Source organism: Ctenopharyngodon idella, chromosome 7, assembly GCF_019924925.1.
Source record: "Ctenopharyngodon idella isolate HZGC_01 chromosome 7, HZGC01, whole genome shotgun sequence".
In the NCBI taxonomy this organism is placed as follows: domain Eukaryota; kingdom Metazoa; phylum Chordata; class Actinopteri; order Cypriniformes; family Xenocyprididae; genus Ctenopharyngodon; species Ctenopharyngodon idella.
This window is the reverse complement of record NC_067226.1, coordinates 42,354,382-42,367,876: the sequence shown is the minus strand read 5'-3', so window position 1 is coordinate 42,367,876 and position 13,495 is coordinate 42,354,382. Positions and strand designations below refer to the sequence as shown.

General features: G+C 36.1%; 1 protein-coding gene across 3 annotated transcripts in view; it reads left to right on the top strand.

Moving 5' to 3' along the window:
* rap1gds1 (RAP1, GTP-GDP dissociation stimulator 1) overlaps positions 1 to 13,082 on the top strand; it is a 48,108-nt gene extending 35,026 nt beyond the window's left edge. For all 3 annotated transcript variants that reach the window (XM_051898758.1, XM_051898759.1, XM_051898757.1), the window contains 8 exons: positions 40 to 183; positions 1,814 to 1,945; positions 2,032 to 2,166; positions 2,254 to 2,379; positions 6,547 to 6,686; positions 7,682 to 7,808; positions 9,039 to 9,167; positions 10,965 to 13,082. In XM_051898758.1, coding sequence (XP_051754718.1) covers positions 40 to 183; positions 1,814 to 1,945; positions 2,032 to 2,166; positions 2,254 to 2,379; positions 6,547 to 6,686; positions 7,682 to 7,808; positions 9,039 to 9,167; positions 10,965 to 11,092 — 1,061 coding nt within the window. In that variant the 3' untranslated portion in view covers positions 11,093 to 13,082. The remainder of the gene's footprint in view (positions 1 to 39; positions 184 to 1,813; positions 1,946 to 2,031; positions 2,167 to 2,253; positions 2,380 to 6,546; positions 6,687 to 7,681; positions 7,809 to 9,038; positions 9,168 to 10,964) is intronic.
* Positions 13,083 to 13,495: the final 413 nt, after the last annotated feature.

The window sequence follows — 13,495 nt, the reverse complement described above, 5'->3', positions numbered from 1 at the left end:
TGTCTTCTCTCCCTCTCTCTCTCTCTCTCGCTCTGCCAGATGTGATCAAGCTTCAGCTGGTGGAGGCTGGTTTGGTGGAGTGTCTTCTGGAGGTGGTGGCTCAGACGGTGGACAGCGACAGGGAGGAGGACGTGGCTCAGCTCAAGACGGCCTCAGACCTCATGGTCCTTCTGCTGTTGGGAGGTACAGGACCAAAACTATGGTAGCACTAAAATTACCCTTTAACAGTTTGAGGTACATGCAAGGTACATGTTTAAAATGACCTAATTTCCACAACATGAGTAAAGCAAACAGGGCCTTATAAAACATAATGACATGGTATTAAGCTATGACCTCATGCTGTATGTATAATTAATTTCCAAGAACTTTCATCATTTTATATAGTTTCCCAGCAGTTATATAAGCTCATTATTGGCCATATAGGGATGCACATCCTTTTACTTAGAGAAGGAAAGGGTGAAGTTTGGTCTTTCTGGCAGATGTATTTTTCACTTCATCAGTATTAAACACTAGCTGAATAAGTTGTGGGGCATTAAAATGACTTTCAATGAATGGGTTGCACTTGAATACTGAGACTTTTCCAACCTCACATACACTACCGTTCAAAAGTTAGGGGTCGACAAGATTTTTAAATGTTTCTTATTATAAAATTGTGAAATATTATTACAATTTAAAATAACTGTTTTCTATTTGAATATATTTTAAAATGTAGTTTATTCCTGTGCTGCAAAGCTGAATTTTCTGCATAGTTACTCCAGTCTTCAGTGTCACATGATCCTTCAGAAATCATTCTAATATGCTGATTTGCTGCTCAAGAAATGTTATCAATGTTGAAAACAGTTGTGCTGGTTAATATTTTGTGAAAATAAAAAGAGTCAAGATTCTATGATGAGTAATAGAAAAAAACAGCATTTAATTGAAATGTAAATATATTCTAACATAAAAATGTCTTTACTGTCACTTTTTATGAATTTAATACATCCTTGCTGATTAAAAGTATTAAGTTCTTTAAGAAAGTATTACTTTTGAAGAGTAATGTATATTCTTTCATTACAAACATGATAATCATCCAGTTTGTACTGTAAATTGCATTTCTCTCAGCTCTTCATTACAAAGAAGTCAGGAAGTTTTTTGGTTCACATTCCATATGACATTTATTAGCCATACTACTATAAAAAGGCAACTGATATGAAGTAAAAATGGATTAAAAGATTTTTGATTGAATTTCCTTTCAGTTAGATTAACTTTTTACGCTCATTTTCTCTAAATCTGAGCATAGTGAATAAAACAGCTGATCTGTGATGTATTATCACAACCAGCCAACACCTACCTTATACTGGTTCATTGAATTGTTTAATCTAGTTGGTCTCCAGCTTAAAGGGTTAGTTCACCCAAAAATGAAAAGTATGTAATTAATTACTCACCCTCATGTCGTTCCACACCCATAAGACCTTCGTTCATCTCTCGAACACAAATTAAGATATTTTTGATGAAATCCGAGAGGTAAATGACATCCATAAACAGCAGTTTAACCACCACTTTCAAGTTCCAGAAAGGTACTAAAGACATTGTTAAAACCGTTGACGTGACTACAGTGGTTTAACCTTAATGTTTTGAAGCGTCGAGAATACATTTGTGTTCTGAAGATGAACGAAGGTCTTACAGGTGTGGAACGACATGAGGGTGAGTAATAAATGACAGAATTTTCATTTTTGGGTGAACTAACCCTTTAAAGGCATTGTAATTTGTCTTATTCTCTCCTTTAATGTATTTGTGTTGTGTTTGCAGTCATGTGTGATGTGTTTTCTTGTAGATGAGTCGATGCAGAAGCTGTTTGAGGGTGGTAAAGGCAGCGTGTTTCAGAGGGTTCTCTCATGGGTGCCCTCCAACAACCACCAGCTACAGCTAGCGGGAGCGCTCGCCATCGCTAACTTTGCCCGCAATGGTATGACATCAGCCCTACAACAACTCGCAGGATCATGTAATCACTGTGTTGAGAAGATTTGTGAATAAGTGTTTTTTTGTGTACAGATGGAAACTGCATCCACATGGTAGACACTGGTATTGTACAGAAGCTTCTTGAGCTGTTAGACAGACATGTTGAAGAGGGGAACGTCACGGTGCAGCACGCCGCCCTCAGCGCTCTGAGGAACCTGGCCATTCCGGGTCAGTCTGAAATTCCACTCAATCATTGAATGATTCACCAACCTCTGCATAAAACTAAATCTGCTTCATTTCCCCTTTCTTCGCCAGTGGTCAACAAGTCTAAGATGCTTATGGCTGGTGTGTCGGATGTAGTGCTGAAGTTCCTGAAATCAGAGATGCCACCAGTCCAGTTCAAGCTCCTGGGAACATTACGGATGCTTATCGACACACAGGGTATTTATTAACCTCCCACGATTCAGAGAACAAAACATGGTTACACTTTATTTTAAGGTGATGTAGTTACATTGTACTTACTAGTAAAAGTACTGAGTAATAGTAATAAACTACATGTACTTACTATAGAGCTAGGGTTAGGGTTTGGTTTAGGGTTACTTACCTGTAATTATGCATAATTTACTGTTATTACTATAGTAAGTACATGTAGTAACATGTAACTACTTCACCTTAAAATAAAGTGTTACCCAAAACATTTTAAAAAAATCTACCGATATTCCCGCCCCAGAATCATGCCGGTGTTGCTGTGCTGAACTAGTTGTGGTGCTCAAATTAAAATTTTGTGTTAAAATTACACACTTATAATTTGGACTATATATAAACTTAAAAACAGCATGAAATGACTTGGTGATTGCAGTTTTCTTTCCTGCATTAACCACAATTTGCTGCTTGCTGTTGATATTTCATTAGGGGGTGGGGCATTGCCATTCTAAAGAGAATTTGATTGGACACAAATGTGGCCACGCCCATGAGTACAGGATGAGTCATCAATATTTTTGGTTCGTTTTTTTCTGGAAGAGAAAAACTGCATTCTAATGTATTTCACTGTTGTTGTTGTAGTTAGCAGCTGAAATTAAATAAATTTAGCGTGATTACTAAAACTAAAATAAAAATAAATTAAAGCTAAATAGAAATATAAACAAATAGTGAAATTGACAAAAGCACATAAAAAAGACTAAAGCTTAAACTAAAATCAAGATGAAAACTAAAAATGTCAAATAAAAGCTCAAACTCAAAATAAATACTATAGTAGCATATAAATATTCCTAAAATAATGATGTAATTGTAACTTCAAATGTCTGTTAAAGTCCCCCTGTAGTCAATAATCAAAAATATCCCTTAAAACTCATCTTTGATCATCAAAATGACTATTTAAATATTTTTTTCCTGCCTTAAAATAGCTTGAATGTAACTCTACACCCTTGCTTCATTTAGTATACAGAGATCTATGAATATGCTAATTAGCCCCTCCTCCACTCACTCGCACGAGCTCAGTGACCCTCTCGGTCAACTAACTGAGGTAAACGCTGCACAATGGTATCACTTTTTACGTCGGACACGATGGCAATTAATATGATTAGCCTTTTGCTTGGCTACTTTATCAAACAGCTAATAATGTGTTGCTATTGTTACACAAACCATGTTCCTGTTCGCCATCTCAGAGTCAGACAGCTGCCTTCTGAAAATCAGCATCCTTACAAACACTTTGAACAACTCAGAACATCTGTGGAGAAAGGCATATAGTTCATCATAACATTGTAATATACATCATACACCCGCTATATTGCTAAATCTACCCGATTTTTCATATCAACAGAAAAATATACTGTTGTCCCCGCACACTGGTGTTCAGTTGATGAGCAGCAAGTGATCTAAAGTAGGCCTAGTTGTTTACGATAAGATTGTGATAATAACAAGATTGTGATGCCACACAGACGTTGTGCTGTTCCTGGCTGTGAAAAAACATAATTTTTGCATAAGCTGCCGAAGGATCCCGATGTCAGAGAAAAATGGATTTAGTTTATTTTTAACGAACGTCCTAGTCACATCAGTGAAATACGAGACTGGCTTTGCCCAAAAACTTTTGCTCAAAGATAAACTGTCCAGAATAAACTGTTCTGGAATCAGCAAGGACCCCGTAAACTGTAAGTAACATATTTCATTTTTAAACCGGTAATGACAGTTAAATTCATAATGAAGAATCCTAGTATTTTTACTTCAAAGAACGTTCTCTTTACAATGGCTGAAGCTGTCAATCACTCAGCGCGATTTTATCTGGACACTTGACAAAACTCCCGTTACAGTGACACTGTTATACTACATAATGAATCTCTTACTGTATTTAAATCGACTTCGCATTGTTAGTTATGGTGAAAGCATTTCGCGAGAGTGTGAAATTGCGTTGCAACGACGAGATCACTGCATTCACGCGATCAATATATAGGAATAGATCTATATATAATGCAATAATCAATATTTTTCAAGATTTGTTGATCTCGACAGCTGTAATAGTAAAAATGTGGTAAAAATATTCGAATGGATTCCACATGTTTTAATTGCAAAGATGTCAGCCAATCACAGCAGTAGGCGTTTCCACTGAAGACTCACAGCAGACACGCCCCTTAAAATAGAGCGATCAAATCAGAGGGCTAAAATCAGGGTAGAAAATAGCCATTTATTTCTAAATTATGACTATTATTTGATGTAAAAACATAAGTTCACCTCAAGGAACATTATAAAATAATAAAAAATCCATTTCATGACCCCTTTAAAGAGAAAATCTCGGCAATGGTGTTGACTCATGAATTTTCACATGGTTTGTCTTAAAGCATATTAAAAACACCACATATAAACAACATTAAAATCTTGATTTTCACCACAGGGGGACTTTAAAAGTTAGCATTTAGATGGACTCAAACTAACAGACTAACAAACACAATTCTTTTGAATTAAAATTTATAAGCTTACAAATCCCTGTATGCTTTACAGGTGTTTAGCTCAGTTAAAGACAGCGTGTGTCATTTCATCTCGGGTTCAAGCTCGTCCCAGCTGCTGCCGCACAGCAGTTAGTCTCTGATATTAAGTGAGCAGAGGATCGATGGCACTCTGTCATTTAAAAACTATAGATCTGCAGACAAGGGATCCACCGCGGATGAATTTGCATCGTCTTTCAATGGCAGCAGTCCAGCCGTGTTAGCTTTCAGTGACAGCTTGGGTTTAAAATGAATATTCCTGGGTAAATAAACTGAAATACAACTTAAGCTGCATCGACAGCATCTGTGTCATGCTGTCAATTACCACAGACTTGAACAATGAACAATGAACTATTTTTTACAGCATTTATTAATATAGGTTAATGGTAATTTATAAATATTTGGTAACACTTTAATATAAGGTTCATTAGTTAAACATTAGTTAATGTATTAACTAACATGAACTCTAACCTTGAGCAATACGTTTGTTACTGTATTTACTAATCTTCGTTACAGTTGTTCATTGTTTGTTCATGTTAGTTCACAGTGCATTAACTAATGTTAACAAGATTTTAAAAATAAATGTTGAAATTAACATTAACAAAGATTAATAAATGCCGTATAAATGCAGTTTATTATTAGTTCATATTAACTAATGTAGTTAACTAATGTTAACTAATGAACCTTATTGTAAAGTGCTACCAATATTTTTTATTGGTAAATACATGTTCATTCATATTACATTAATTTATACAAAAAATACATATAGAGTACATATTAACATTAATCAGGATTAATAAATATTAATATTTTGAATTAGCTTTTATTTTTATTATTTTCAGTTTTCATTTTAAATGTTACTTTAAGTTTAAATTTTGTTGTGTGCTTTTGTCATTCTTTTAGTGTTTTTTAATATTTCTATTTAGCTTTCACTTATTTTTATTTCAGTTTTAGTTCTAATAAGTTTAGTACTTAACCTTAGACTTAGATTTTATTTCAGTTAGTTGCCAAGGCAATAAGTTCAGTTTTATTTCAATTAATGAAAAGCATTTTTAATAGTTTTAGTTTCCAGACTTTTGGCAGGTACTTTAATAATAACAATTCTATTAATACTTTTATTATATTATACAATATATTAATTAATATCATGATTATTAAATGCACTGTAAACTAAACTGTATATCTTTTAATGTGATAAAATATATATATTTTTTTAAATAAGAAGTGCCGGGGGCGTGGCTTGGGGGCGTGGCTGGATTTTCCTGCTTTTTTATCTCTAGCTGATCACATGCCTGATAATTATGAGCCTTTAAAATATAAATTAAGTGCTCAAACGCATGCGTAAAGCTTGGCGCAGCGCACCAGCAAAATGAATGATTATGACTGTCGAAAAAAAATCGAAAGGAGACTATCTGAACATTTTAATATTTTATTGATAAACTAGTGGTTTTTGAGTTGGTCGGCTGCAAATATTAAGTTGATGATGTTGACTCATAAGTCATTCAGTAAGCGCCCTAGTTATTTATATTATATATATATATATATATATAATATTATAATGTGTGGGTGTTGTAGCATGTGCTCCACAGTGGTTTGTGTTAGGTAGATGTTTAGCGTTGTGTATGTGTTGCAGCTGATGCAGCAGAGCAGCTGGGAACAAACGCAAAGCTGGTGAAGCGTTTGGTGGAGTGGTGTGAAGCGAAAGACCACGCTGGAGTGATGGGAGAGTCCAACCGCCTGCTGTCCGCTCTCATACGACACAGCAAGTCAAAGGTCTCACACTCTCGCACTTCATTCTCTCACTCGTTTCAGTAGCTATGTTTCCATCCACCTATTTTTATGCAAATTCTGAGATATCGCATAAAAAAACAGCTGGATGGAAAGTTGGAAACACCAAGATACACATGAATTGTAAAAATGCGCATCAAAAACGTATGCTCTCAATTGAGGCTTTAAACTACGATTGAAACACATTAACCAAATAAATCCCTCAGTGCACAACAAAAAACTCTTTGACTTTGCCTCAACAGTGGATGTGATTGGATAACTGGACTAACAAGCGGACCAATCACATTGCACAGCAACATCTCAAATGTTGAATGATTTGGTTTAGTTCCCTCTCAGAAGTGTCTCGCATGATTGCGTTCGCAAACTCACGGAATCCAAACACAAGAGAACATGACTGCATTTATAGCGTTTCGTCTGAGTCATTTATGATGTACGGAAAAAGAGCCACAGTGGCTTCCCTGATTGCAGCAACTTCCATTTTTTAATTTGATATTTTGTTCCAGTTTCCCAGGAAGTGACGATTTTGTTCTCTTGAACACTGAACATTGAATGTTTAATGCAATTTTGAGCACAAGTTAAATTCGCAACTTTGGATGGAAACAGCTGGTGATGCTTGATGATTCTGGTGATGCTTTACATCATCACACACACTGTCCCATCCGGGCTTGACATGACTAAGCAGCGAGTAGTAAATCCCATCTCTACCATGTAAATCTTTTGTTGTTCTAACCGGACATGACTGCGACTAGGATTGCACATGTATTGTGTCTATATTAAACATCAAATATGTTCTGACTGGTTCCGATTTTGTTGTTTCATGACTGGGTCATAGAGTCATGGTGTTATATGGGAAATGGTTCAGAAATTTCATTCGACACACGACTTAGCACATCAAAGGAATTGTGTTATTGCAGCCAAATTTTTCCATCACAGATTCATTTCCTCTGGAAGGTTCTGACTGCTTTTTTCTTTCTGAATAGGATGTGGTCCGAACAGTCATACAAGGTGCAGGTGTTAAGCACTTGGTAACCATGGCGACGAGTGAACACATGATCATGCAGAATGAAGCGCTGGTGGCCTTGGGTCTCATAGCAGCACTAGATCTGGGTAAAAATCAACCATTACTGTATGTTACATAAATGAGACGCAGACACATTTGAATGTCTTCAGCAGGGTGAAGTCAAGTACACTGCAGTGCTATTGTCTATATACTATATAGTAGTATTTATAAATATGTTCAATTACCTTTTAATTTTATAGTTTCAGTTTTATATTTTATTTCTGTTTAGCTTGATTTTTATGTTTAAGTTTTAGTAATTTTAGCACTTCAGTTTGTTTCAATTAGTGTCATGTCTAAATTTAATTTCAAGTTTAAGTTTTCATCTATTTATATTTTCTTTCAGCTTATTTCAATTACTCTTTGACAAAAATGGCAAAAAGAGTCCAAATTTACCTGAATTTAGTGTATTTGATTGTAATATTTAGAAAATACTTGTTTTAATTAAAATAGTTGTGTAAATACATTATCTTCCAAAACTAATTTCATGCGTTTAATGGGGCTATATGTAAGAAGTTTTATGTATTAATCACATTTCTACTGCCAATGTGTGAACAGCTTCTAACGAAACTTAAAAAACGAGATCTTCCCCGACTTCCTAGGTTGTCTATGAAAGCCTGAAGATTGATTTTTATGTGAAGGACTCGGGGCATTTTTGCCAGGAAAATCACAAGGATGTGACGTTTATGCGCTCCTGAGAGCCTCTCTTCCGTTCAAAGACACATGAAACGAATGCTTATACAATGTTCAGGAAAATAAAGAGCCATTCTGTACTGTAATGTCAATGTGTCATGCAAAGAAAAGGGATTAATTCAATCTATAATCTCACAGATCTATATAGTCTATAGTCTCAGATATACTTTATAATCAAACTATCTTAACTATGTAATTTCAATTACCTTGTCTGTCGACATGATGCCAGTGAATTGCAAAGCTAATGTGGATATGTTCAAACATGTCCATATCACTATGATCAGATGCTTTCTTAACTGAACTTTTCTCACAGCTGCCATTTTTGTTGTGTGTTTATTTTGTTATTGAGAGGAAAGCGAGTAGCACATATTTACATATCTAAACATCTCTTGTACGTTACGTGTGCACGAGTGTGAGTACTGCAGTTCACTTAACGACCACCAGTGTCACTAATAACAAGGGTTTATGGATTCTACATATAGCCCCTTTAAGCCTTTAGTGAGATAAGGTCATTCATTCAGGGTTTGTCCAAATGTTTTGTGCTGTTCAGAACTTTTAACCGAGTCACTTCATGGCTTTGATTTCAGACTGTGCAGAGAAGGACTTTGTCAGCTCCAGTCTGGTGCAGGTTCTACACAAACTACTGACAGATGAGCACAGTGCACCAGAGATCAAATACAACTCCATGATTCTCATCTGCTCCATCATGGGATCAGGTGAGTCAAGAGATCACAGAAACAAATGACTCAACACATTCACAAGTGTAGGAATGATTGAACCAAAAGAAGCTTGAAACTACACTTAAACAGCATTCTTACTGCTAATGAAAACTATTTGATATAAAATATAATTATTAGATGGGAAAAACTTGAAATGTTGAAAATTAGAAATGTTGCCTTAGTAATTAACTGAAATAAGTTTAATTAAATAACTCAATAAATTTACTAAATAAATAATTATATTATGCATAAGTTTACTTAATAAATAACTATATTATGCATAATTACATGCAGCTAACCCTAAATCAAACCCTAATACTCACCCTATAGTAAGTACATGTAGTATTTCTCAGTACTTAAATGCTTAATTACACTGTAACAAAGACAGCTTAAAGGGGACCTATTATGCCATTTTACAAAGTCTTGATTTTGTTTTGGGGTCTACTACAATAGGTTTTCATGCTTGAATTTTCTAAAAAACATTATTTTTCACATATTTGACATTGCAGCACCTCTCTTCCCAGTCTGTCAGTAACGCTCCGTTTAGTTCCTGTCTCTATGAAGTCCCTCCTTCTGAAAAGCACCATGTGCTCTGATTGGTCGCCGGACCAGTGTGTTGTGATTGGTCAACATCTTCATACGTGTTTGGGAAATGTCACACCCCTTACTGTAACTGCGAGTTTCAACACATAACTAACGCAACTCAACAAGACCCTGCCCCTTTATTTTGTGTATGCCTTGGGCAGGAATTATTTGAGGAATATTGTGACATATTCATTCCCAAGAGAAAACTCAAGAGTAGAATTGTGGCATTTCAGGGAGTTCAGAAACAGTGCACACTGATATACAGAATAACTCCCTTTGGAGTGATATACAGAATAACTCCCTTTGTGCTCTGTAACTTTACAGACCTTTTTTATGCTCAAACAGCAACATTACACACTAAAGAAAAATGTAAAAAAAAAAAAAAAAAAAAAAAATCATTATAGGATCCCTTTAAAGTGTAAACCAGTGTTAACATTTGTTATTCCAATTTTTTTTTTTTTTTTTTTTTAAATGTCTTTGTAATGTTAGTAAATAGGGGTGTGACGAGATCTCGTGTCACGAGATCTAAAATGTGACGAGATTTCTTGTCGAGGTGAAAAGCTGTCTTGCGATATTGCCATGATGGAGTGTGAGGGTGAAATTAGGATAGAATATGCCACCGCTATGTTTACATTACGCCTCCATTGACTTTTTTCTTTTTATAGAAATAAAAACCATTTAATTCAGTTGGATAATGGTCCCTTCAATCCCATCCAGCTCATCCAACACGAGCTGCAGAGTCGTACGTAGTGCAGCAGGAATCAGTTAACTGATCACATGATGAGAGTAAGTGACGAGATGACTGACAAGACTATGGCGGAGGATTCGTTGCACAACAGAGCCTAGGTGTCTGACAAATGTCTTATCTTGTAGAATGAGCACTCAGCACCGCCGCTCTCTATTCACGGAGTATGCGCGACCACGAAAGCGAAAGTAAAACGCGAACGCACATTCAAACGTGAATTCAATATCCCGCATTTTGAAAGCGGCTCTCTGATGCATGCAACTATCTCCCAATATGAAAGCTATCTTAGGCTGTGCTGTGTAGTTGTAACCATCTCTTAGCTCTGTATCATGCTTGAAGAAAAATTTGATCTCTATATAAGTAAAATGTGTTGCAAATGTTGTTTCATGTGCCAAACTAAGCTCTCATGAATCAATTTATTCCATTTAAATGGTTGATTTGTGTGTTTTCTCCTCTTGCCTTAGAGCCACTTCACAAAGAAGTGCAGAGCTTGGCCTTCATCGACGTGGTCTCCGGTCTCCGCTCACATGAGAACAAGACGGTGGCCCACCAGGCCTCTCTCACAGAGCAAAGGTTAACAGCACAGAGCTAAAAGACTCTTTCACACCATCTCCTCCTTGCCTGCTTCCCCTCACACACATATCTCTCGTTGTCATGTGCCAAGCTGTTGTCCCTCTGCATTCCCTGCTACAGACTCTGAAAGCCCTCTGTTTGCTTCAAGCATGCAGAGACGCATTACCCAAAGGCGGCCATACTTTATAGACAGCCTTCTGCAATAGATTCATACCCGAACTGCAAAATATTTTTAAAAGACCATAGCTGTGATTACAAAAAAAACATGAAATTCACCTGTAAAACCATTAAAGCTTTACTTCACCCAAAAATGAAAATTGTCATGATTTACTCACCCTCATGTCATTCTAAACCCGTAAGACTTTCATTCATCTTCACACAAATTACATTTTTAATGAAGTCTGAGAGATTTCCTTCCCTCCATTAAAAGGATATTCACCTAAAACTCCAAAGCTTCAAAATGTTCATAATATCCATATGAATCGAGCGGTTTAATGCAAATCTTCTGAAGAGACATGATCGCTTTATGTGATGAACAGATTTATTTTAGGCTTTTTTCCACATATAAACATCAATAAGAAAACATCAAATATGATAAACAGAAGCTCAACCGAACCTGCTTGATGCGCGAGAACAAACCTCGTTGGTTCTTGTGGAAGCTCAAACGTGCTGTGTAACACACGAGAATGAACCTCATTGGCTCTCACACATCAAGCAAGCACGCTTGAGCTTCCGTTTACCATATTTGATAAGCTCAATGAATAGTGTTTATATGTGAATAAAACCCTACATTAATCCTATTTTATCATGGATTATCTCTTTATGAACATTTTGAAGCTTCTTTGGGTGAATATGCTTTCAGATCTCTCTGAGATCTCTCTCTGAGAGAAATCTCTCAGATTTCATTAAAAATAGCCTAATTTTTGTTTTAAAGATGAGGGAAAGTCATACGGGTTCGGAGTGACATGAGGGTGAGTAAATGATGACAGAATTTTCATTTTTGGGTGAACTATCCCTTTAAGTGGAAATAAGAATAGAACAACATGTATGTTGGCAGTGGAAATAGAGCAGTTGTGCTTTCATGACATGTAAAAATCACACATACCAACCGACTTGTGCATGTTTTTTTTAAATCGTCTGGTTTGTTGATGTATCTGTGTTCAGCTATTCAAGCCACGCCCATATGATATGCCCCGCCTCCTCCTCCTGCTTACTAATTTACATAGAAGAGTAGAGATCAAATGTGTTTGTACTGTATAGGGCACCTCTGGACCAGCATGGACCTTTTCATATTTTGCCTCCTGGTCCTTGTGCCATCCACGATCCATATCTTTACTGGAAAGAGCTAATTCCATATCATTAGTCGAAAAATCGTTGGTTATTGTCATATGGATGTATGAAGAAGTGATACATCTTGGTACCAAGAACTAAAGTTGAAGCAAAGAAGTTCAATGATTTTGATTATTTTAGGCCGGTGAACACCTCATCCAAGAAAGCGACGTCTTTATAACATAGTATCAATAACACATTCCTGATCAGGAAATGACTAGCATGACTGCCAGTACGCCATTAGCACACACATACTAGACTTCATGGCAGATAACTGAGACATGTAAGGGCTGGGACGGGTTATGTGTGTAGCTGATACCGCCACAGTTACGCTGAATAATAATGTCTCAGACGACACACTCTTTGTGAATGTTTCTTTTGAGAAAGTGTCTTTTTTTTTTTTTTTTTGCATGTGGAGCTGCCTGTCCTCCTTTCCATCCTCTCCAGTATCCTCCGAACATGCACCTCCTCGCATGTTCGATACTGTTAAAATCACTGTTATGTGGCCATTTTATGGCAGGTAAATAAGTTCTTATTTATCATATTTGTACCACATGGCAATCCAATATATCTACAGTAGGAAGCGTACAAATATAAATGGAAATAATTGTTGTAAATGTCATTGAACTGTACATTTCAAAGATTTAAACTTATTAAAACAATTGCTGGTGACAAATTTATTCTCTGGTTCTGCCTTGCCTTCTTGTCAAAGTTACATTCTTTCAAGCATGTTCATATTAGGGTGGAAATAGTTTATTAAATGTTGAAATGAAAGACTTGAATGAGCTGCTCACTGAGCAGATTAATCATACACTGCAGTGGACTTTTATTCAATTGTATAAATCTTTAGGTTGAATAAAAACTCCCTCGCTCTTTCATTTCGATGTCAAGAGGTGAGTAAAGTGATTTGAGAGAGTGGATTGAGTCCGCAGAAGCACTAGTGATGCATTGTGGTTTAAGACAAAATCTATCAGTGTCAAAAAGGTTGATGAAATGGTCTAAACAGGCTTTAATAAAACAGAAGGTACTTTTTGTTGTGTATATATTTAAATAAAAAAAATAGATGCATGAACACATGCAAGGTATTTATTTT